The 26,282-nt window shown below is 35.9% G+C and overlaps 1 protein-coding gene and 1 long non-coding RNA gene across 2 annotated transcripts; both read right to left on the bottom strand.

Annotated features, from left to right (window-relative positions):
- Positions 1–1,156: 1,156 nt before the first annotated feature.
- Positions 1,157–1,462, bottom strand: LOC149944041 (uncharacterized). Its single transcript, XR_016480962.1, has 3 exons — positions 1,393–1,462; positions 1,250–1,337; positions 1,157–1,192 (listed from the first exon to the last, which is right to left on the bottom strand). It is a non-coding gene; the product is annotated as an uncharacterized LOC149944041 (long non-coding RNA).
- A 384-nt stretch (positions 1,463–1,846) lies between these two features.
- Positions 1,847–4,142, bottom strand: LOC149944040 (uncharacterized). Its single transcript, XM_090176277.1, has 2 exons — positions 2,606–4,142; positions 1,847–2,517 (listed from the first exon to the last, which is right to left on the bottom strand). The coding sequence occupies exons 1-2, from the start codon at positions 4,140–4,142 to the stop codon at positions 1,847–1,849; spliced, it is 2,208 nt and encodes a 735-aa protein (XP_090032403.1).
- Between the last annotated feature and the right edge of the window lie 22,140 nt (positions 4,143–26,282).

The raw sequence follows: 26,282 nt of genomic DNA, 5'->3' as shown, positions 1-26,282 counted from the left end.
TTTGGCGCATGGCCCTAACTGAATTGCTCACAGTGGTATTTGGTTTGTTACCAATTATTTCAAAAAAGCTATCTTGAATTACTTCCCAAATCCAACGACACTTGGTGGGGTAACACAAATCCAATATGTAGAAAAGCTTAAAACATGTGTCTACTGCTTTTAATAGAGAGCTCCGTGGAAAGTTATAGCCCATCTACTACAATGTAGCACATAGATGGACTTAATCTATTGCCAATTGTAAGTATGTGAGGGCTGCTATTTTTACATGTTTTGATGTAAGTGGAAACATCAGTGTTTTTCTAAGGGGAAAAAATTAAAATATTTTCCCTGTAATTCTAATATTAAAAAATATTAAATATACATACAGGATAATTGTGAACAAATGTGGCCTTTACCTCTTCCATTGAGGGTTTAGTAATTTTCTTCCCAATTTTACAATTTAAAACCGGTATAATATACGGCAAAGCCAGCAAGCAAACATTTTCGAAAAATTCTTAAATATTCCAAAATAATCAGTTATTAAAATTGGTAGTAAAGTTGTATATTACATTTACCATTTTTAGCTGAGTCGTCATCTGGATCAGTAAATTGCAACATTTTAAATTTCTCCTCAGTCAAACTCACTTTAGCATAATCAAATATGATTTCAGCAAATTTACTCCAATTTGACAACATATTTTCGGCATTGTTTGGAAATTTTAGTAAAAAATCTTGTCCAATCTGAAAATTTATTTATTTTAATTTTGTAGTCAATTTCGAACTCTACGATATTCTATTACCATTCCTGGAGTATCGTATAGGCGAGGAAACATAGCAAATATATCAGAAACAGCTGCTGCTCCATTTTCAGCAATCCATTTTTGACGGGCAGAAGCGGTGTTTTTCATGTATTCACGAACTTTTTCGTATGGTCCATCATTAGTTTTTAACCAGTCGGTCATGGATTCAATTTCTTCCTCACCTAACTCCATATCTAAATCAGCAAAATATTATTGTAGGTAGAATATTTGAAAAAATTTCAGATATTATACGTACTTATCACTTCACATTGACCTGACAGGGAAACAATACTTGTTTCTTTATTTTGGTCTTTTGATTTTCCTTTCTGATTTAAACGCTTTTTAACATTTTTAATCCTTTCTTCCAAAAATCCAGTGGCTGGTCGTCCACCACCATTGGAAAACCAAATTAGCTGCAATTTAGTTGAATTGTAAGAGTTAATTTTAAAAAAGAAACATTATATATTTACATGACCCCTGTTGTCTTTGTCATTGAATTGCTGCGGAAATGTGTTTACAATTGCTTTCGCCATATCATGCTTATTCTTCGCAGTGGGACTAAAATATTAGTTCTGTTGTATAAAACACAAACAATTTTTTTACTTAAAATTACCGATCATCAATTTCCAAAAGTTTGGCTGCCATTATTCTAGTGAATAGCCATCTGCTGGTTAGACCAATTGGATTTTTCCCCATGATTGCCTTTAGTAATTCTTTGCCTTTTGGGTGTTTTAGCAAAATGCTTCTAATATCCTGTAATTTAATCAAATTAAATTACCTAAATTATCAAAAAACAATAATATCCTAACATACAAACTGCGAAGTTGAGGAACCAGTTAGAGAAACGTCAATACTCTGTGTTTCATTTGATTCGGAGGCTGAGCAACTGGCATTGGCAGAAATTGTAGATAAACTATCAGAAACGCCTTGTGCAGTTTCGTTAGAAACATTCCTATAAAATAAATAAATAAATATATATATATGCGTAACTAAGCCACCACCTAATATAATAGAAAATTAATACCAGTCGTTAAGTATGATAAACTTTAACTAATTTTTTAAATTAGCTAAAAGTAACTATATCGTGGTACGACATAAATTATATTTTCAGGTAGAAATGAACTACAAAAATGAAGTGGATAGTAGTCAACAACATCATCCAGACTAAGCAATTTTAACTCTTGTACTTCTTTTGGTGAAATTGCGTAAGCGTGGTAATGCCTCGAATAGTGTTCTGTGTTACATAGAGACACAACAAAGCGAAATGTTTGGTTTCCCATTAAAATTATGTACTCTATTTTTCCAAAAACCGGATGATTATCCTCGGATATTTCCACGCACAATGCATATCCTGGTTTATATTGAGTGCCATTAAACTTAATCCAAGTTGCAAGAGACACGTTATCATATATAGAAAGACCTAACAACTTGGCAACATTTTTAGCCAACTTGAGATTAGAAACCAGATCCTTTTGTGAAACACCAATTTCAGTTTCTCTTTCATCAAGAACTTTGTTACTTTTTGAATTAAACGCACACATCATTTGATGACGTACAGCCAAAGACTTGGTAATATTTTTGAAATTGCATATGATATGAGCGTACTTCTTAAAAAAATTGTGTTTGGCTTCAAATCGAATCACGCCGACTCTTGCCAGAGGACCTATTTGCCTAATGCAATCAGTGTAATGCAACATTAAATGATGCTTTGGTTTTAAGTGGCGATCTTGAAACAAATCTAAGAAAAGTTGATGGTGATCAGTTATTAGTTGATCCAAATAGCACAAATGATTCAAAAATTACTGGACTAAAAATAATGTTCATACAATCTAAGAGTGTCAAAATGAGTTCGAAATATATGTTGTCCTCAATAACAAGATCTCCAATAAGAATGGGCAGATACCTTAATAAGCACCAGGATTGCGAAGCAGTTTGGCCTGTTGCAACATCTGGATTTTTTAGCATTCCTTTGGTCAAAGGAGACGGACGGTTCTTTTGGTCTGGGCCATAAAAGAATCCAGCTATGCGCAAGTTTAATTCGCTAAGAGTTATAACTTTTTCATCCACTAATTTCCCCAAGACTAACTTCAATTCCAGTGGTCCCACACCCTCCAAAATATCATGCATTATATCTACTACTGAGTTTGAAGTTACATGGAAGTACTGTAAACCATTTAGGGGGCATGGTTTTTTGATACCTGTTTCAGAGGCATTGTTAAGAATTAGATCAGCTTCATAATTCATCTTAGTTCGTAAAAGTTTCCTGTCTAGCTTGGTTTGGAAAAACATAGTATTTTTATGAACCTTGCAAAACCTACACATATGATTTGCTGTGAAACCTTCCACTAATCCCAACATGCCATTCATTCCTAAATTATCACCACACACCTGAGCTAAATACGGATAAACAGTTCCGGAGTATATTGATGGTATGTTGATTTCAATTCCATTATTTTCAAGTTCCTTAAATTCTTCAGAAATGATTTCCATAACTGGAGCTAAACCTATATCATGATGGTTTATATACGAGGATTTGCAAAGCGCAAGTAAATGGCAATTTTGAAGCGATGAATTGTATTTTGGTGGTAAACTTTTAATTGTGTAGTAGAACCCATTAACTTTGTGGATATCAGTTTTTGACCCTATAGGATTTGAAACTTCAAACTCATCAGAATACAAAAATATTGGTATTGATACAAGGTTTTCAGTAAACGTTACGTGTTTACCTAATTTTCCATCTTTGAAATCGTGTAGGCCTTCAACTGGTTCATTAATGTAGTTTTTCATAATTTCAAACACCCCATTGCTTTCAAAAAGGTTTTTCAGCGTCCTCTCCACAGACACCATTTGAAAGAAGCAATCTTTTCGTGAAATTTCTAGTTCTACATTGTTGTTCTGTTTTTGTATATCAATCCTACCAATTTTAAGGTCTACTGGTTGTATAAAATCACCAGAATCTTTTAAATATTTCAATTGTTGATTTTCAGTATAAAAGTTTTCAAATGGATTGGATGCCGTTATAAATTCTACGTCCAGATTTTTCAAAATTATCTCCTTTTCCGGGGCAGCAACATCTTTTAAACATTCTTTAGATTTAACCCTTAAGTATTGAACTATGTCAGAAACAAGACTAGATACACTCCTTATAACATTATTCACTGTAGAAGTGTTAATAGAGGGAGATGATTTAAGTTCGCAAATAAAATTCATAGCCCCATCTTTTATGTTATCAAAGGGAAGTACTAGATCATCATCAATTTCATTATCATACTCTGTTTCAATAGCATTTGGAATTTGGTTTACATCATTCACAGAAATATTATTAGTAGTGGGTTTATGAATAAGAGCTGGAAATTCTATCATATGCGGTAATGTTTTTTTTTTCTTGAGCTTCTAGTACATCCTTATGTTGTTTTTCAAGATGTTTTTTTAAAGTTTGGAAATAATTTTACGATTGATTACAGTCAAGTTCCGCACAATAAAAAGGGCCAGATCCTGGATTTTGGAATAAATGGAAATTCCTAAAGTGATAAATTAGGCCTTTGGCTGCCCCAGAAATTTCTTTGCTACATTTGAAACAAGTGAACCCCATCTAAAATCAAATTCAGATTTTAAACAACTTAGATATGATAAAACTAAAAACAAACCAAACTCACACTGTCAAATCATTAGGGAGGCTTCCTTCTATGACTTGAGAGACACCTTTCAATAAATTTGAGTGCAAAGCCAAAAACTTTACTCTTGGCCCAATGGCAGGGCAAAGCTCTTTCAGTAGGTCAGGTGTCAGAAGCATAAAACTTTCTTTGTCTACTGCATTATAGGTGAAGTTTTCAATTAAATTCTCCAAACCCCAGTCAGTTAAAGTTATTCTCACAAAGTCATCCATTAACTTGACATTTGTTTGAAAAGACTGAAAGAAAAATTGAATTTTATATAACATATGCATTTTCATTACACTATATTAAGAGGGTAAACTACCACTAACCAGAAAAATGTAAAAACTAAGCAGGTATTTGTAGTTAAAAATGTGCAACTACACAGTCTCCATATATGATAGTTTATTTTACCATAAATTATCATTAGTTTAACGACTTATGATTATATTTCAAGAAAAATGTTTAGAATTGTGGCTCCGAGATATTAAATACATTTTTTCACCCTGAGCCCAAATTCTCAACATTTTTCTTGAAATATAATCTTAAGTCGTTAAACTATTGATAATTTATGGTAAAATAAACTTTCATATATGGAGACTGTCAAATTGGCCCAGAAATATTTAACCTAACTTTCATTTTTATCTTGAAGCGTGAGAAAATATACTTGATGTTAGAGAATAAATATATTTTTTCACCCTGAGCCCAAATTCTGAACATTTTTCTTGAAATATATTCCTAAAATAAGCTTTCATATTAAAATTAAAATTTTAGATAAGGCCATGTTGGTTTGGAAAAATCAATGAACATTGTTATTTTCACAGCTCAGGCAGAGCCCGTGCCACTAAGCCATTTATTTTAAATTGATTAAATAGTCATTTCTAACATATTTGTCTTTGCCGTTAAATAATTTGGAAGTAGTTTACATCTGCCCCAATACTAGTTTTGGGTGACTTAGGGTACGCGACGATTGGATTTATAGTTGTAGACTAAACTAAGACTTGTTTCAATAGAAAACAGGGTATTTAAATACGGAGCAGCTACAAAAGAGCGAGAAATGGCTTGTTTCAATAGAAAACAGAGTAATTAAATACGGAATAACTACAAAAGGAACAAATTTTTTATTACAATAAAAAACAGGGAATGTGCATTCGGAGAAGCTACAAAGGGCCAATGATGGCTGTTTTCAATGGATAACAAGGTAATTAATTACGAAACCGCTACAAAGAACCAGAAATTGCTAACCTAACCTAACCTAAACCTAACCTAACCTAACCCTACTTAACCTAACAAGCATTGAAACAAGCCATTTCTCGCTCTTTAGTAGCTGCTACGTATATAATCAATATGAACATCAATATTCTAGTCTACAACTATTAATACATTCGTCGCGTACCCTACGTAACCCAAAACTAGTATTGGGGCAGATGTAAACTACAGTCAATAATTTAAGTTATTTCTCAGATTTACATTCAAAATAGAAATAGGCCTAAATATTTCGATATTAACGTACAATTTTAAACAATAGAGTAGTATCAGTGCAACGTCACCCATGATTTTTCCTATAAGAGAATAAAACGCGCCTAAAATGGCGGCCATGGCTAAAGATACGAGGTGATACTACTCTATAACGAGTTTTAAAATACCTTGTAGAATTTGCTAAGAAACAATCCAAGGTACTTAAAAAGAGCAAAATGTGATGCCTGAAATATTTAACTTAAAAAATTTAAAGACAGTTCTTACCTTTTCTATATTGTTTCCTGGGTTATAGTTCTTCATAAAGTACAAACGGCCGAAAAAAACCCAACCGTTAAAATGGCTGCTTCAAACTTTTGAGACAGCGCTGTCGTCTTATACGTAGAAGATCACGTGACTCAGATCTTTTTAAGAAACCCCGGATTGGGTTGAATGTTTTAAATAACCCAAATATACTTAAAAGTGACTAAACTTGTGTTTTAAATTTTAACTAAAAGTTAGGTCAAATATCTTGACCCAAAATGTTTACCCATTTTCAAATATCTAATCGGCAAAACCCAAAGTTTAGTTATATTTGACTAAAGATGGGTTAAATATATTTTAACTATATTTTTTAACTAAACCATTTTAAGAGTGTAAAAAGACTATAAATTAATATTATTTATAATGTATATGTAAAATTCGTACCGGAATAATGAACGTGGTCTCTTACCCCGGATCATCCTGCGTAAAGAAGCCCTCGCACACGTAACAGTGAGTGGCGTTGCGGCACATTTCTTTTTCGGCTAGAGTAAGATCCATGGGAACATTTTCCTTTAATAATTGCGTGCTGTTCCTCCGTTCCATCAGTAAACTTTCAAGATAAACGTCGATGGCGTCGGTTCCTCGATAAGTAACAGGTGGATTTGACTTTCCTGTAAAACCGTATAAGTCGTAGCGATAATATTTTGAAATTAATGCAAAATATGATAGTATAAATACCGCCAAGTCCTACAACCACAAACCGCAAGCTGCATGTTCGGAAAGTTTTGTTGTTGATGATAGTGTAAGTCTGGCGAGCTTGTTTGATATTTATAACGTACGGTACCTAGGGCTCGGAATCGGATATCCATTATCTTGTATTATACATATTTTCATTGATAAATTATTAACGAATAGTTGGTTTTAAAAAATTAAACCGCTATCTTTAACTTTGGTTACACGAAATCGGATAAAGTTTGAATAAAGTTATATTTTTGGGTTTCTATTTGTAAACATTATCATTTTGGATAAACGTTAATTTCTTTATTTTGTCTATAGATAAGACTTTTTTTGCGTTTTATCAATAGATACAATTTACGAGTAAAGAATTGAATCGTATAATTTATTCTATCCGAATTAACGGCTATCAAAAAAATTATCTTATTTATAAGATAAGTCTATTTCCTATTAAAGTCATATATTATACGTTTGAACATCGTACTTCAAAAAAAAGACCAGCCATATCCATTTGAAAAGTTTTAACGTTTTTCGGCATGTTCGTGAATAGAATCCGAAGTTATTCGGATATCCATGCGCTATTACAACTACCTCACTTGAAATACCGTAGGATATACTGTAGCCCAAAACAATACAACAAATATTATTTGGAAATGTTTTAAATTTGCAACCAATTTTACCACCTCTCCCACCAATTTAACAAAGCTAATAGGGGCGTCGGTACATTTTTGGAGCTGGGTGGAGGAGAAATCGTTCAGGGACGAACCTGTGAGGCGGAAATTAGGATTCGCCATCAACTTTCCCGAACAAAACTTAGTAGAAATGGCGACATTTTCTGGGTCTCTGACTAACACAGTGCCGTATTTTTGATATATTTTCAATTGGTTTTGATCCCTAAAACCGTTCTACGTTACTCACTCTCGCCAGTATACCGCTCCCACAAAATTTAATATCCGTACAACTACGACCCCGCACAACGACGACCCCGTTACAAAATCAAACAATTCGTCAATCAATTAGACATATAAAACCCTCGAGTCAAAGAAGCTGGTCATTTGCCCAATTTGGTGGATTCCCCCGGATTTTTTTTAGTCGATTGAGACGTGTGGGACAATTCAGTCCTCTCGTCCATTTGATTAATCAGGTCGAGATATGTGTAACGGCCACGCCAACGGGGGGATACGTGGGGACAGGGGTGAGAATTCCCGTGGCGGAAGTAATCCGACCACCCGTTTGGGGATTGGTGGTCTTCCTCGAACGGCCATCCACAAACTCTGTCTCCCTCACGCTTGGGATTACAGGAGTACGCCACTACTCCCGGCGATTCCCCCGTTTCTTTGCGATCCAAATTTGAACGAATTTCGCATTGTTACTCTCGAACCGTTTGCGTTACAAAATCAAACGATGCGTCCAATGGCGTAACGACATATTTTGCCCCCCCCCCCCAACCACCCGCAGGATATCAAAAGGACTCTTTATACTAAACAATGTTTTTTATTTGCTATGAAGCCGTAGTACAATTTTCGTAAGTTTCGAAGTAAATAGAATGCAATTTAATGAAATATATTAATTAGGGCTTAAAATTAAAATTGTTTTTCAAATTAAAAATTAATACTTAAAACGAAAGGGCCCCTAGTTTGTGAAAATGTCATGGGTCCCATGGGGTCTGCGGGTCCTCAGATACGCCACTGGAACGTCAATCAATTAGGAATATCAAAACCTAATTCTTATTTTTAACAATTTTGAACTTAAGAAGAAGTTCATTTTAATGGAACGCAATTCGAATTTGATCGAATATCAAGCAAGTGTCAGCTTTAGTGTAGTGGCGTTCTGGCTCAACAGATGACGACACCGTGCAAATTTAGACAAGTTGGTTAAGTATATTACCCAGCATAATTAACCTATATGGCGTGGCCCAGAAGCATTTATTTATTTATTTATTTATTCAAGAAAAACACTTGGAAAGCCTCAGGGGCTTATGTCCAAGCTTCAGAATACAGGGAGTAGGAACATAACCAACAATAATATTAGTACAATACAAAAGAGAGATACAAAATTATTAGAACAATACAAAGAAAAAATAACAAATACAACGAACTACCCTAATACAGACGCTAGGTTTTCTCAGCTAGGTAGGTCCATAACATATTTTAAAAAACCGGGTAATATTTTTGTGTGACCATATCATCCGGCAGGCTGTTCCAGTCATTAATGATGCTGTGGGAAAAATGTTTTTTTCCGGGTTGTTACACGGGCCCTAGGCTTGGACAGCTTTAGGGTATGACCTCGAGTAGTGGAATTAGAATTGAGGGTGAAAAAGTCAGAGAAATTGAGATCGAGGCCGTTATAGAAAAACGTATGGAATAGGCAAAAATTATTGAATTTGTGCCTTGTCGAGATGGGCTGATTGTTCGAAAATCAGCGCAGGCCGCCGCCGCCGCCGATACAAAGAGCGGCGTGCCGCCGTTTCTTTTTTTTAGACTTTTTTTGGTATATTAAGCTGGGTTTTCATTTACGCGAAAATAACTACATTTGAACACGACGTCGAACGTCAAATTTTGGTTTTCGGATTTCGGTCGACGCAGAGTATAGCATTTTCACTTCACGTCAATAGATTCCAGCATTGCTATCTTGGCTATAGAGAGAGTCACTAATATAACCAAGGCTAATCCACATTTTAATTATCTTTCAATTTAAATGTTGCTTGGTTTATCGATATGTTTTCTAAAATTGCATTATAATAATCAGTGGCGGACTGGGTCTATTTTTTTTCATCCGAGACTGATAATAATTTTTTACTTGAAATTCAATAAATGAAGCATTTGATATACTGCATTTTAGATGTCCAATACGTTTATAAAATCACATCATAATATCTTAAATTATATTTAAATGGAAAATAACATATCAAAATAGCAATATGTGTGTTCACCGTGCGATGATAACCTTCGGATTTATTTCTGATTGGAAGGCTCAGAGCGTCAGTGGCGTAGCCAGAATTTCGCCAAAGGGGGTCCAAGAATGTTAATATTAAGAGGGGTGTCGAGTAGGGGGTGTCAATTTAGTATAGTCAAGGCAGGCCCAGGGGGTTGACATATTATTGGTATTTTATCTTTTTGGTTCTAATTCGTTGTTAAGATTGTTAACAGGTTTGAATACTGGTTTGATTTTATAATTACTAAGGAGGGTTCCTAGTTTCTCTGATATATTTTTGACATATGGGATTATTTCAAATGGGCTCTTCTCTTTCACGAAGGGGATATTTGTATTACTGATAATTAATTGTCTACTTCTTACTTTTGAAGTGGTACGGGCTACTAAACTATCATCGAAGCCTTAATCTATTAAAAAACGAAATAAACCTAATAAAAGCCATTGCGAAGTACAGAGGCTTCGACGATACTGTACACAGTATTTCCAAATGCCCAAAAAACGGCCAAATGGGAAAAACCACCAAACTTTAAGGGGGAAGAGTACCGTGGTGAGTCGATTCTCGGACGCTAGATGGCGTTAGGGTCGACTTATTCCCCCCCCCCCCCTTTCTCTAAAATATTGTAGGAGGTTCTTTAGAGGGATTCTTCTAAATACCCCAAATTTGAATTTTTCCAACATTGGTTAAATACAAAAGTCAGCTGGTACAATTATCAAAGGCCCAAAGAACGTAAAGTCTATTCGGGTGATAGCTTAGAATATTCTTGAACACAAGCCAACTCTTGTGAAGTGTTTAAAAGGATTATAGACCCCACTCCCTAACCAAATGATTTTGAGGGGAAAAATTCAAACTGATAATTCTAGGACCGCACGAAGTGCACGCTTTGTATTCTTTCTACAGCAATCACTGCTTTTTCGTTACTGGCGACGAGCGGAACAATGCCTGTCAATCAGTCTTATCTCCTGGAAGACATACTACACGAATCGGGCAGGTTAGCTTTAAAAAAGAAACCTACATCCGCACATTGGACTCTAAAACTTTTCCCTCCAAAGCAAATGGAACAGTAAAATCTGTACTACGATTTCATAAATATCTGAATATCCCGTGTCCGTATAATAGATAGAAATTCCCCTCTCACTCCCTCCGTGAAATGTATAATATAAGGTGTTACCTGGTATAACCGTAGAAGCCGTCAAAAATGTAGTCTATTTAATGTTAGAGTCCCCGTCTCACTCCCTCCGTGTTAGAATTTTGCGGAGAAATGTTTGATATATACGTAGTATAACTGTAAAAGCTGTCATAAACGTAAAGTCTATTTAACGCTAAAGTATACACTCCTATCCACGGGACCGCGTGCCCTTCGTATTGACGAGGTCTTTGCAGGTGTCGTGCGCTATATGTATAACAATAGACTGTATACAGAGGAGACAGTGGCGGATCTAGGGGTAGGCAAGGTAGGCTACAGCCTACCCGTAATTTTCTAGGGGGGCCCGCCGCCCAAAATAGTTTCCATCTACAATACGGTTAAGTGTTTTATGAAAATTTTGTAAAATGGAAATCATCAAATTCAATTTATAGGACCGTTTTTTAACGTTAAGTGTGGGGAAGGGGGCGGGGTAGGGTGTAACGCGACGGGCCCAGACTATTTGTGTTAACCCCCTTTCTCGCCTTTGGCTTTCGCTGCCAGGTGCACAGAACACGCGGAAGGGACCAAATATTTTTGGTCGGCTTGCACAAGAAAGATAAATATTCGTGGAAATGTTTCCCCCGATAAAGAATTGAAGAAGGCGAGATAAGGATCAAAAGGTGCATAGCGCCGCATACAATAGTGCAACTGCCCCAAGGTTTGTAGAAGCGCTTATCGCAACTGCCCGGGCCCAACCTGCGCTTGTCTATGGGGCGCCAAACCGGAAAAAACTAAACAAGATAGTTCTAGATATATTTCAGTTTTCTAGGAATATTTCAAGCGTTCTAGACTCATTTCAGTTTTCTAGACCCATTTCAGTTTTCTAGACCCATTTCAGTTTTCTAGACACATTTCAGTTTTCTAGACACATTTTACGAAGCTCAATCTAGGTATTTTACGCGACGTTCTCTCTGGATATTTTACGAATCTCTCTAGGTATTTTACGCGACGTTTTCTATGTATTTTAGGGTTAGGGACTTCGAAAATGTTCGCCTTTGCCAGTGAGAGAGAGAGAGAAAACTGCATTCAGCGGTTTCCACCGCGTATTCAACTGAACAATCGCGCTTACTCAAAGAACGCGTCGTCACTGTGACTGATAAATTCATTTCAGATAAAGACCATAGATGGCAGACACGATAAGCGCGATTGTTCAGTTGAATACGCGGTGGAAACCGCTGAATGCAGTTTTCTCTCTCTCTCTCTCACTGGCAAAGGCGAACATTTTCGAAGTCCCTAACCCTAAAATATATAGAAAACGTCGCTTAAAATACCTAGAGAGAGCTTCGTAAAATGTGTCTAGAAAACTGAAATGTGTCTAGAAAACTGAAATGAGTCTAGAAAACTGAAATGGGTCTAGAAAACTGAAATGGGTCTAGAAAACTGAAATGGGTCTAGAAAACTGAAATGGGTCTAGAAAACTGAAATGGGTCTAGAAACTGAAATTTGTCTAGAAAACTGAAATGGGTCTAGAAAACTGAAATGGGTCTAGAAAACTGAAATGGGTCTAGAAAACTGAAATGGGTCTAGAAACTGAAATGGGTCTAGAAAACTGAAATGGGTCTAGAAAACTGAAATGGGTCTAGAAAACTGAAATGGGTCTAGAAAACTGAAATGGGTCTAGAAACTGAAATGGGTCTAGAAAACTGAAATGGGTCTAGATAACTGAAATGGGTCTAGAAAACTGAAATGTATCTAGAAAACTGAAATGTGTCTAGACAACTGAAATGGGTCTAGAACGCTTGAAATGTGTCTAGAACGCTTGAAATATTCCTAGAAAACTGAAATATATCTAGAACTATCTTGTTTAGTTTTTTCCGGTTTGGCGCCCCATACTTGTCTAAAATTAAAACACTTAGATAATATATCTCAAACCAAAAGCCTTTTTAAAGGCTAATTAGTTATTATTTTAAACAGTCTTTTTGAAGACTATTAGTAGCTATACTTTTTGAAAGAGCCTAAGCTTTTTTCAAGGGTATTAGTAGCCACTAGCTACTTTTTAGAACAGCCTTTTTCAAGGCTATTAGTAGCGACCAGTTACATTTTGAAACAGCCTTTTTAAGGCTATTTGCACTTTTTCTAACAAGCCTTTTTAGGCAATTTTTACTTTTTCAAACGGCCTTTTCAAAACTATTTGTAATTTTGTACTTTTTCAAACGGCCTTTTCAAGGCTATTTGTAATTTTGTACTTTTTCAAACGGCCTTTTCAAGGCTATTTGTAATTTTTTACTTTTTCAAACGGCCTTTTCAAGGCTATTTGTAATTTTTTACTTTTTCAAACGGCCTTTTCAAGGCTATTTGTAATTTTTTACTTTTTCAAACGGCCTTTTCAAGGCTATTTGTAATATTTTACTTTTTCAAACGGCCTTTTCAAGGCTATTTGTAATTTTGTACTTTTTCAAACGGCCTTTTCAAGGCTATTAGAAGTTACCTTTTTAAAAAATTCCCATTTCAAGGCTATTAAAAGTTACCTTTTAAGACGGTCCTTTATAGGGTTTAAGCTCTGACTTCTCCTAGGGCCTCTACGGGCTTTTCCTCCGAACCAAAACACGAAGAAATAATTAATAAAATACTATTGGTGAGATTAACTTGGCGAATTCAATGCTTGACAGTCGATTAGCATTTACTGTTTTATTGAGAAACAACAAACCAGCAAAAGATGAAAATATAGACAAAGCACAGATACCAACAATAAAACCTGTAAAGACGATGACCCAGTTCAGCCTAAATTGAAAACATTTCCACAAACCGATTTTAATGGGCAAAAAAGAAGTTTCAATTTAAATTGGTATGATAAATTTCCAATGCTAGAATATTCGGTTGAAAACCACAAGGCGTTTTGCTTTTGCTGTCGTCATTTTTCTACTACTAAGAATTCTTTGACTAACGGTTATTCAGACTGGAAAAATACAGACATGAGATTTAAAAAACACTTTAGCTCAGATAAATCACCCCACATGTTTGCATACGAAAAGTTTCAAATGTATCGTCAGAGTAAAAATAACGGATCAGTCGATCGCGACGAAAATCGATAATCAAAGAGAAAACGATGTTACGCGGAATCGCGACGTTTTAGCTATGTTGGTTAAAATTGTTATTCTTTGCGCTCAACAAGATATTGCTTTTCGGGGACATAGGGAAATGAGTGATTCGGACAACAGAGTTAACTTTATCGAAATTTTAGAGATGGTTAAGAAGATGTGCCCTGATTTAAAAAATAAATTATATAAAATGCCCAATAACGCGAAGTACACTATTTGTATAATTCAGAATGAATTAATTTCTTTGATTAGAAATAAAATTAGATGGTAACATAATTCAAAAAATGATAAAATCAGAAATTGATTTTTCTGGTGGATACTACTCTGGAATTGCGGTCGAGTCGAGAGATAAAGGTGGATTAGAGCAATTGAGTGTATGCGTTAATGGGGCCGTTAAAGAAAGGTTCATTGGATTTTTAGACCTACACTCATTTGACGCCAAATCAATTTCTTCTGGTATAATTAAAATTGTTGAAGAAAGTGGACTTCGCATTAACAACTGCGTTTCTCAAAGTTATGATGGTGCGAGTGGTATGCCAGGAAATATAAGTGGTGTAAACATACAAATTTAAACTGCTGTTGGTGGCCCTTGTCCCTACATACACTGTTTAGCTCATCGTTTGAATTTAGTTTTAATAGATTGCTGTTCGAAGTTAGGGCCCGTTAGAGAACTTCTTGGCAATTTCCAACTTTCAGTGCAACTCAGTACTTAGATCCGAGTTTTTTTTAGAATCACAAAGTGCTCTCAATTACAAGGATGTACTGAAAATGCCCCAGAGTTGCCATACAAGGTGGTCGAGTAAACAAAAAGGGATTAACTACTTCAGAAATAGATTGGATGCCGTATTATTAGGTTTAGACAATATTATTGAAAATGGTAAATCGGAAGAGTCGGCGGAGTGTAGAGGGTACATTTCTCAGTTAGAAAACTTTCAAAACTTGGTACTGTTAATTGTTTTAGACGAGGTTTTAGGAACAACAAATGGTCTTTCGGAATATTTTCAAAACTCCAAATTGGCATATTCACGAGCCGTTGCTTTGTGCAAAGCTACAGTTAGTGAACTTAGAGAAATGAGAACTGATACTAAATTTACTGAAATATGGGACGAAGCTTCCAAGCTTGCCCAAAACAGTAAATGTTTCAATACCAGACCCAAAGAGTTAATTTGGTCCAAGGAAAAGGGTAGTTAGTAAGAAATTGAAAGAGTTCATAGTTTACGATAGCTTAGGAAACACGGAAAATGAAAACATGAACGTGAGCCAGAAATTAAAAAGTACATATTTCGAGATTTTGGATAAATTTAGCGCAGAAATGAATAGAAGGTTGACCGATAACTCTTCTGTATTAAATTATTTATTGGCGTCTGATCCCCAGAGTGTTCAATTTCTAAACGAGGCTGATGTTTTAAATTTTTGTAATATTTTTGAGAGATTTCAGTTCAATACTAGAGACATTCAAGATGGAATAAAAGTTGTTAAACGCCTTATGACAACCGAAAACGTTGTATCAACTCAAGACTGCCACAAGAGTATTTTGGACATCAAGGATGGCTATCCAGAGATTGTGAAGTATTTTAATGTAATTCAGTGTATCCCGGTTTCCAGCGCGGCATGCGAGAGGAGTTTTAGCACCCTTAACAGAATAAAAACAAACACACGAACGACAATGTGAGAAAATCGTCTTTCAAACTTATCTTTGTTATCTCTTAATAGAGATCTAACCAATATTTTGAAAGATATTCCCATGAAAGTTGTTGATGAGTTTTCTAAACAGAAGAGAAGAACCGCTTTTTCTTATTGATTTTTTTTTAAATAAATAACTTAATTTGTCTTACTTAGCACATTCAACAAATTTATAAATTTAACATTTAGTTTTTAGAATAATATGTGGTTGGGGGCCCACTTTTAATATTCTAGCCTACCTCGAAAAAAATCTTGGATACGCCACTGAGTGGAGAGCTAGAGTTTGACTCTAGATTTTTTTCGCGAAATTCCGCCGTAGTCGAAGTTTTATTTCGAGCTTGAGAAGACGCATCGCGTAGCCATACTTGCTTTATTATTATTATTATATTATTATAGATTTTGGAATTTTTTAACAATAGGTACTTTTGTTTTTTTATGTATTTTTTTTTTTTTTGTTTTTTTGGTTTGTTATTTGTCAAGGATTACAGTAATGCAAAAAGTTTTAACCGCAAGTTATTATTTAAAAAGATATGATCAATGTAAAATTGCTACTTGCTAGCAATTTTTACAACGGAAAATACGACATATTTCGAGATTTCTGTATGTGTTGGATGCGGTAGGACTGATGACGAGGACGATTCTTTAAATTACTAGATTTTAATACTTTTTGGATAAAGTAGGACTGATGAAGAAAGAGAAAGAAAGAAAGAGAAAGGCTGAAATGCAAAACAGTACTAACTTTTAAGGGTTGGGAATTTTTCCCGTATTTCAACGCATTTTAGCCTTTTTTAACCATACTCTGTCATATTATATGTCGTCTGTGTGATGTTGACTTATACAACGTCGAATGTATTTTAAGTATTGGCGCCTGACGGCGCCGCGCACTCACTTCGCTCGAGCGCTGGGGGCGCGTGGCGCCTCCCCAACCCCATACTAAAAAAAGCTATGGGCCATCTATAACGCAACCTAGAGGACAGCACCAAGCCTGACGCATCAAGTATCGTCAACCCGATATTAATCCAACCTACTAATATAAATAACCTAACCTATTATCCCCGCCAAAACCCCTAAAATGCATTGAAATACGGCGAAAATACCTGAAATAAAGTTAGTATGTTTTGCATTTCCACATTTTCTTTTTCGTCATCAGCGCCACGTTATTCACAACGCATTAAAATCTAGGAATTTAAAGAATCGTCCTAGGGAAAAGTAACTGCAAAAGGCCAATGTTTAAAAATGCATATCTTTGTTAATATTCATTTTCGCCCAAAAAAAATTAAAATTGAAGTAATCCCCATCTTTCCCTCTATCCAAAAAAAATATATAAAAAAATCGGGTGGGGGGCAGCTATTCTACACTTAACCCAAAATTGCTGGCAAATAACAATTTTATATTTATCATATCTTTCTAAATAATAAATTGCGGTTAAAACTTTTCACATTACTATAATCCTTGACAAATAATAAACAAAAAACAATAACAAAACCAAAAAAGCCGTAAACACATTTTCGGTTTGCACACGTTTTAAAAATTTAGTAATATCTTGTCGTTAAATCTAATTCGTCATCAGTCCTACCTCATCCAACACGTACCTAAATCTCGAAATATGTCGTATTTTCCTAGGTAAAAATTGCTGGCAAGTAACAATTTTAAAGTTATCATAACTTTCTAAATAATAAATTGCGGTTAAAACGTTTTGCATTATAGTAATCCTTGACAAATAATACATCTAAAAAAATAAACAAAACCCAAAAAAACAAAAGTACCTATTGTTAAAAATAGCCTAGATTTCTTCTAATATAGTAGTTTTAATTATTATTAACCAATTTGAAATGGCAAAATGGACCAGGGATCGACCTCCGTCAAAGACGCACTCCCGCAAGAAACGTTATCGAGATAAGCGAATGAAACATTTAGTGGCTGATATCAATCATAGTTAAGCCGTTGACATTTATTACCGTCGTATAGGTTACAGGAGGTATTTGAACTGGCGTGTAATTTAGAAATAATTTGACCTAATTTCCAGTAGATTAAGGCGGATAATCTGCCTACTGTCTGCAATTACACTACCAGAAAGTAATTGTGGTCTATTTTACACACCACTTCAACTACTTCGTGTAACTAAATATCTATTCAAGATTACTCTAATCATTACCATTTCTGCTGCCATGATATTTCTAATTAAAATAACAATTATTTTTCAGTCGGCAAGATAATACGCTTACATCGCCTGTATCTTTTTCTGCTAATTTGGACATTGAAGAGGCTATTTTGAAATCGAAAACCGTTACGCCTCGGGAAATACATTCACAAACTGAACCAATTGTAACAGTTGATCCAATGCCAATATCCGAGCTGTTAGAGGAGACGACGCAATTGACCGATGACCTACGCGTAACCTCTACTCCTAAGACTACTAAAGCGAGTAAAGGGATTATGGAAACGGTTTCCCCTATCCGATCTGACGTTGCAAAAACAAACGGTTCCGATTGCGTCTCGGAAACTTTAGACATGTCGATCTCCAACGTTGACTGTCTGGAAAAGCAGCAAGATCCCTCTATCACTTTAATTAGCGGAACTACCATTAATCAGAACGGTGTTTCGAAACCATTGAACCACGACCAGCTTTCTGCCATCGAATCTGCTTTTCAAGTACCAGAGAATCTTCCAGATTTGCATATTGAACATCTACCTCCACTCCCGACTAAAGACAAAAAAGTGAACGAACTTCAAGGACGACGAATAGTCGATATTCCGAGGGGTCGGACACTTGCCATTATTTTGTACGGGATTTTGGGATTTCGTAGAGATTTTGGCGATTTTATCATTACTTTTTGAAGTGATTTTGGGATTTCAATGTTAAATTACCATAGAGAGAGTTAAACGATTTCGCGATTTTAGACAAAGTGTACGGGATTTTGGTAAATGTCCGACCCCTCGCGATATTCGATATTTAACAAATCGTATGAGAATGATCGAACGGCACTACTGTTCGAAAAGTACGAAGGGCTCGTTTAAACTAGTGCGCGAACAAATACACGGTTTTCATTCTACGTATTATTTCGAATGTCCTCATTGCCATCAGAAAGACGTTGTCACATCAGATCCAACACCATTGAAACAAAAGGACACTAAAAAGATTTGTCAATAAATGACGCCGCTGTTTGGGGATTTCTGAGTATTGGAGGTGGTCACGCTAATTAGTAGTTTCTTTTGCACGATTGAAAATGGCAAAATAAAGTTGCGTAGATCACATTACTACTTTTTTAAAATTTTGGGACAGTTAGTTCTCAGTAAAAGATTCGCGACAAAAGAAACAGAAACGAAACCGGTGCGACACAAATAAAAACAATGCAATATAGTAATCGATGTCAAACAAAAGAAAAACATAAGGCGCGTAAAGGTTTCGAAAACACCTACCCCACGAATTAAATCCAAAATCAAGGCGCATTCTGAAAAAACGTAATTTGAATCGAAAATTGAAAATAATGCCGATGCCTAAGCGACAAAATAAAATTATAGGTTTGAAATTCGAAACTGTCTTGAGAAAACTAAAACGAGCACCGCGCTCAATGCTATAAAAAATTTCACTTTCCGAAAAAATGGATAAACTTTTACGATTGGAGAACCTTCTAAGACGGCACAATTTAAAATTGAAAAAATCAATAGGAAATTAATTAAACGAGATATACCAACGAAATGCTCACTAAACTTGAGCCGAAAATTGAAAAGAAAAGTTCGATAGCTGAAAACAAAGCAAAAATGAAATAATAATAATTTCGCTAAACAAAAAAAAGGAAAAGAGAAAATATGACGATGAATAAAATTATTCTTTTACTTCTAACGGCCTCGTCATACTGTTTATTAATTCTTATTAAAACCTTTAGGATAGTAATACACTCATATAAAGATGTAATTTATAAAAAGAAGCGAGTCTTAGTAGAGACTCGATAGCCACCAAACTTTCGATTTTAAAGCTGAATATTTTGAGAAAGTGGCTGTTTTCGGTTTATTGTAATCTGGCAACAATTCCTGCCTTAGGCTTTAGTCTTTAAATCTTCTCCCGTAACTATCATCTTTTCAAAAACAGTTATCGCTTCGAGACCAAAATCAACCAACTTTAAATAAATAATTAAATTCCAAGAGACAATCCGATACCAGTGCAGAAACCGTACTCTTCTAGCATAAATATTCGTTAAATATCTACGTTATTAAATAGTGTTTGTATTAACATTTAACGAACAAACCTTAAATCAATATTTTTTCAAAACGCTGGGCTTTTCAGAAAGATACGTGGTTTTGGTTTTAAAGTGATGACTGTTCATTCGTAGTCCTGCTCTTTTAGAAACGTGATAAGAGGAAATACAAAGGACGACAGGACGTCCAGCTATAATTTTTCCCTCTTCGGGCACACCCCTTTTACCCCTCACCGAAAATCAGCGGGTGACAAAAATGTCTGCATTTTACCGGGAAACCTCCAATTCTCCTAAAAACATCTTTTTAATAAAATCAAACCACCAACGCCATCTCTCTTTATTTTTATCTATCTTTTGAATAGTTGATATTTTCGGAAAATTAGCTGTAGCATCTTAATTAATTCTTTGTTTCTCACCATAAATATTTAAAGCTCTAGACATCTCGATGCTCTAACGAATGACGTAACTTTGGTTTCTCTAACTAAATCGGTTTTAAAGTTCTACAGGAACTACGCCGACTAAGCTAAATTAATTGTATCTAAATTAAATCAAAAAGCACCGAAATTATTTTAAGCACTAGAGCATTATTTGTTTTATAAAAGAAAATTTACTTTGAAAGCGTGGAAGTAAAAACAGGGGCGTTGTACAGGAACTAGAATTGCCGTTTCTCCCACATCGTACGCTGAATATCTCGTTTCCTTACTTTAAATAGCGGCTTTTTGTCTCCTCCCTTAACCCACCAGGTCTTTAGTCCATCGACGTCGCGGTATCCCAAATGTAAATGAAATTCCAAAAATCGAATCCAGGCATGCAAATGACTTACTCCGTATTGTAACCGATATTCGTCTTTTGGCTTATAATCTTGACGTCGAATGTCGTTAAACTGCACCGGTGTTGCCCAACTTATTGGACAGCCTTGTTGTGACGAAGCATCATTCACTTATCTGCCCACCCGTAAAATTTGATATGATTTGAACACATTTATTTTAAAGAACGTATTTAGCAATGAAAATGGCCAAAAGGCAAAGCGAATAAATGAGCAAGGTGAAGAAGAGTGTTATTTAGCTTATCCAAAAGCCAAAGCTGGAGAAGCAACTGCGAAAGCTATACTGGAAGAAAATACTTAGTGTGTGGAATATAATATAGATATAATAGTTACAACCACCAATAGTAACAGTTTAAACATAAGTATAACCTTGAACAATTTTGGTTAATGGTAGTCGGTCTTAGAGCAAAACAACTAAAATGTTAGTTTGGAGGCGATAAATACATGCAATAAGCTTATATATGTTTTTCAATATGGCGTTTAAAATGCCACTATGCTTTGACTATTCTTTGAAAATATTGGGGGCAGCGATGTCTCTAAAACTGTAATCTGGCAGTTCCTTGTTCAAATTGGAATATTCCATGTGACTTGATGATTTGTTATTAAACCCATAGCTCAATATGTCTTTAAGCACCCCCCCCCTCCCCTTGAGTTTTTTCTGTATCCGCCACTACCAGAATCACAAACAACAAGTTGGAAAGCTTGCCAAAATATACATCTCCTCGGAAGAATTGGCCCTTGGGCGTATTAACTATTGGACACTTCACTCAACGATATTTCGCCATATGCAAAGCGTCTTCCAGAAAAACCCAATCCCCGTTCTAACCCAACCAGTAGAATAAATATAATAAATATTACAAATGTTATTGCCTTAAACAAATTTCCAATATCAATAGAACAAAAACCAAATTTAGAACCAAAACGTTAATAAATTAACAAAGCAACAAAATGAGAAATAGAAAATACAAAATTTTATATTAATAGAACGCTTACGAAACGAAACATATACTATTTTATAGACCAAAACTAACCCATTAAATTATAGGTCTTAAACAATCAAATGTATATGGAAAACAAAAGTTAAAGCGAAAACGAAAACTATAAGTGAAAGCACTTATAAAAACTACTCCCCAACATTATCAACACTTTCGATAGACGAAATAAAACAAGAAAAATAACCAATAAAAAAATGTATAATAATAACCACGAATTTTATGATGCATACGGTCACGCGAGTTAAACTTTCCACCTTATCGGCGTTTTAGATGTAACTAAATCTTTGGTTTCTTCTTCCCCGTGGTGCAACCGGGCACGTGTAGTTCTTTTTCGGGCTTCGGTCTTTTTCGACGAAACTAAACAATTTTAAAATGCCTTCGCAAACTATATTAACGGCCTGCTCCAATTGTGGAAAGTCATTTAAGAGCTTAAACGTGCATTTAAGGAAATCGAGCTGTGGCAAAATTCACGCCGTCAATGACGAAACTTCTTCGTCTTCTTTATCCATACCTGCGGACGAGTATGCTGACCTCGTCGGTCTCCTCTCCTATTTAAAATCTACCAGGTGCGTTATTCGTCATATCCCCAAAGGGGCCCGGAACATGGCTTCTTTGGCTCTGTCCAGTGTCATAAACAAGGTAGTCCGTCATAATTCTTTGGAGTCCTGGCAGGACTTATTCCGTTTCGCGTCTTGTTGCCAAACTCGCTTGCTCACACATTATGCCAACCCTTGGACCCCTTCTTCATCCAACGCAGTTGGGTTTCGGCACACGCGGTGGGGCAGAAGCCGCAGCTCACGCTGCTCGCCTTTATGTCGCCCATCCCCATCAAGATCTCAAGGTCATGCTCAAAATAGATTTCCTTAATGCCTTTAACACGATCCGGCGCGACCGTCTCCTTGAATACGTTTACATGGAACTTCCTGATCTGTACCTGTTCTTGCGACAATGCTACAAAGAGCCGTCTCATCTCGTCTATGGGGAATCCCTTATATCCTCTAAGCGCGGCGTTCAACAGGGGGACCCATTAGGCCCAGCTCTCTTCTATCTCATTGTTCAAAAGGTGGCATCCCGGATGGTTTCAGAGCTCAATATTTGGTATTTGGAAGCCTGGGGTTGTCCTTCAAGATCTACTCCTTTTGCAGGAACTCTCCGCAGACATCGGCTTAGATCTCAATCCAGCAAAGTGCGAGCTCCTCATTCTAAATCCGGGATATTTCGATGACAGCTATTTCAAATCTATGTTCGACGTGGCAGCCCCTGGGATCAAAATTGTTGAAAGATCTAGCTACGTCCTTCTGGGCGCACCTCTCCCAGACGAAGCTATATCTGACTGCCTAACTAGTAAAATCAAGGCTCTAAAGATCATGTCTGGGAACCTTCAACAAGTTTCTGCGCATCATGGCTTTTTCCTATTGAAAAATGTCTTGGCTATTCCGAAGCTCTCTTACCTTCTACGTAGCGGCCTGGTATGGCGTGACGAAGAGGGTCTTACCTCATTCGATGATACTCTACGTGGGGCGCTTCAAGATGTAACCAACACGCTGATGAACGAGGGTCCATGGGTACAATCATCACTTCCCGTGGCCAAGGGTGGTCTCGAAATCAGCCATGCCTCCAAACTGGCTCTTCCGGCTTTTCTATCGTCGGTTTCTAGCGTAGCTAGCCTGGTCGGCGATATTCTACCCGACCACATACCCGTCTCCAAAGATCCGGTATTTCGTGAAGCCTCACATCAATGGAAACTTCGCACGGAAGCGCCCCTACCGTCCCCGGACCATGGGAAACATCAGCACACGTGGGACGCCCCGATCATCGACAAATCTTTATCGCTTTTGTCAGTGGGCGCTTCCAGCGATCGCGAAAAAGCCCGGCTTATATCAGTAATTACCAAAGAGTCTGGTTCATGGCTAAACGCCCTTCCATCGCCGTCCTTGGGTACCCATTTAGACGATGACTCTTTTCGTATTGCCATCGGCCTTCGGTTAGGCGCCCGCATCTGTGTTCCGCACACTTGCAACTGCGGAATCATGGTTGATTCCTGGGGCACCCACGGCCTGAGTTGCAAGAAAAGCTCCGGCCGGCTCTCCCGACACGGTGCCGTCAACGACATCCTGTGACGCGCCTTAGTATCTGCAGGTGTACCGTCCGTTCTTGAGCCACCTGGGTTGTCCCGCGATGATGGAAAACGCCCAGACGGAATGTCCCTTCCCAGGTAGCACGAGCACGTGTATATTAGGTTTATATTTAGTATTCATCGTTTATATTCCGTGTTGAGTAAAATATATACGTCTTTTTCAACGTGTTAAGTTAGTATATAAGACACTTATTCAGTCATGTGTTTCACTACACGTGTTTCCTACGTATATATATGGTGATTATATCACTAGATTGGCAGACAGTTAGTTTTTTCGTTTATAAATAGTAGATAAATAACTAGGTTGGAAAAGTGTTAAGCTTTACGTTGTGCTCACGTAGATATATGCCAAATTTACACGTGCTCCTGCTATACCGGATATATTTGCCAAATATATCAGTAGATTAGTAATTGAGGTTTCAAAATGTGGACAAATAACCAGTGGCGTAGACAAGTGAATGGTTCCTTTTAAAAACCCTCCCTTCGGCGTATCTTTGACTATGCAAAATTTTTATCACCTTCCTTACACCCTCTTAACTCTCACCAGGTATTTTTAAGTGTTAAATTATGCTTACTTACCGATTATACAATGCGCTTATTAAGTTTCAATTACATTAAATCATACGGTATTAAGCTGGTATTTGGCGTGTAGTAAGGAGTTATTTTTCGTGTATTTAGCGGTTAAATATCATGTATTAAGAGATTATTTCGAGTACATTAATTTGCTATTTTTCGTGCAGTAATTGGTTATTTTTCACGTAGTTAGGGATATTTGCCGTGCATTAATAAGTTACTGTCGTGCACTAATTCGTTATTTTGCGTAAACTTATTGGTTATTTTCCTTGTATTAAGCGATATTTTCCGTGTATTTATAGGTTATTTGGCGTAAATTATGTTGTTAGCTTTCGTGTATTAAGCGGATATTTGGCATACAATAAGACGTTATTTTTCGAGTAATAAGAACTTATTTTGCGTGCACGAAGAAATTATTTCGAGTACATTAATCTATTATTTTGCATGCATTACGCTTTTTTTCGTGTATAAAGCGGTTTTTTATTTATGGCATACTGTTTTCCGAAGGATTGTTTGACTTTCAAACGCTGAAAAGGTCTCCATTTCAAGATTTCAAACGCGATTTATAAATATATTTTTGAAAACTTCTTTTCTGAGGTCTATTCATTAATTTAATGAAATTAACTATAAGTATATCTTAAATTTTAAAATACAATTTCTTGGCGTATATCCTTCACATACATTTTGTTAGATAATTGGGCAGAATTATAGAGAATGGAGATCTATTGAAGAAATACTGCATTGAAGAGGTAATAGTGGTTTCATAATCAAATGTTTGTGATATTCATTAAACTATCTAGTACCCTCTTATGCATTCTAGTCCTAAAGAGAATGAAAGTTAAGATATGCACTATTGAAAAATTATTTATGAATATAACACATAATCAATAAATGTATTGTATCCCAAAAACTTTATTCTATCTAGTATTAGACGAAAACTCATCGTGAAATGTGTACCTTTTCATCACATAATTAAACAAATTAAACAATTATTGCACGCAAAATAACAAATAAATGCACTCCAAATAATCAATAAATGCACGCAAAATAGCCAATTAATGCACCCGAAATAGCCAACTATTTCCCAAAACCAACTAATTAATGCACGCAAAATAACTAATTTATGGACACAAAATAACCAATTAATGCAACCAAAATAAGCAACTAATGCACAGAAACGAACTTATTATTGCACACAAAATAACCAATGATTTCACACAAAATAACCAATGAAATTAACACAAAATAACCAATGAATTCACAAAAAATAACCAATTAATGTACATAAAATATACAATTAATGCTCGCAAAATAACCGATTGACACACAAAAAAATTGCAATTAATGTTCTCGAAATAATACCTGAATTCACGGAAACTAACCGTTAAATACACTAAAAAAATAACTCTTAATACACGCAAAATCGCTGATATAATTTAAATAAAAAACACGGTTATTGTTTTCAAACTCAATGCTATTTGAACTTAATATGCGCTTTTTTTTATCTAAATGTACGCTTAATTTAACACTTAAAAACTACGTGGTGAAACACGTGCTAACTGGTGACATGATCAACGTTTTAAAAACCTCGATACAACACGTAATATGTACGTGATGGTGCTACCTGGGTTGTCCCATAAGTGGGGTTTGAATTGTCCAAAAATAAATTGTCGCTTGCGTTGCTTGTAAAAAGCGATTTTTTTTTCAAACCCATAATATTGATCCCGGAGAGTAAGAAAAACAAGTTGGCAAGCCAAAATATACCTCTCCTCGGAAGAATTGTCCCTAGTGGTATTAATTTATCGAGATAACCCTTAAAGATATATCTCC

The sequence above is a fragment of the Leiobunum rupestre genome, chromosome 5, assembly GCF_980474605.1.
Source record: "Leiobunum rupestre chromosome 5, qqLeiRupe1.1.hap1, whole genome shotgun sequence".
Lineage (NCBI taxonomy): Eukaryota > Metazoa > Arthropoda > Arachnida > Opiliones > Sclerosomatidae > Leiobunum > Leiobunum rupestre.
The sequence above is the reverse complement of the archived record's forward strand: the minus strand, read 5'-3'. Positions and strand labels throughout refer to the sequence as shown.

Excerpts from the sequence above, each read along its gene's own strand:
- LOC149944040 (XM_090176277.1), bottom strand. The coding sequence starts at position 4,142 with ATGATAGAATTTCCAGCTCTTATTCATAAACCCACTACTAATAATATT. Across the intron at positions 2,518-2,605 it reads CATTTTGACACTCTTAGATT|ATTTGTTTCAAGATCGCCAC; the intron begins GTATGAACATTA and ends AACTTTTCTTAG.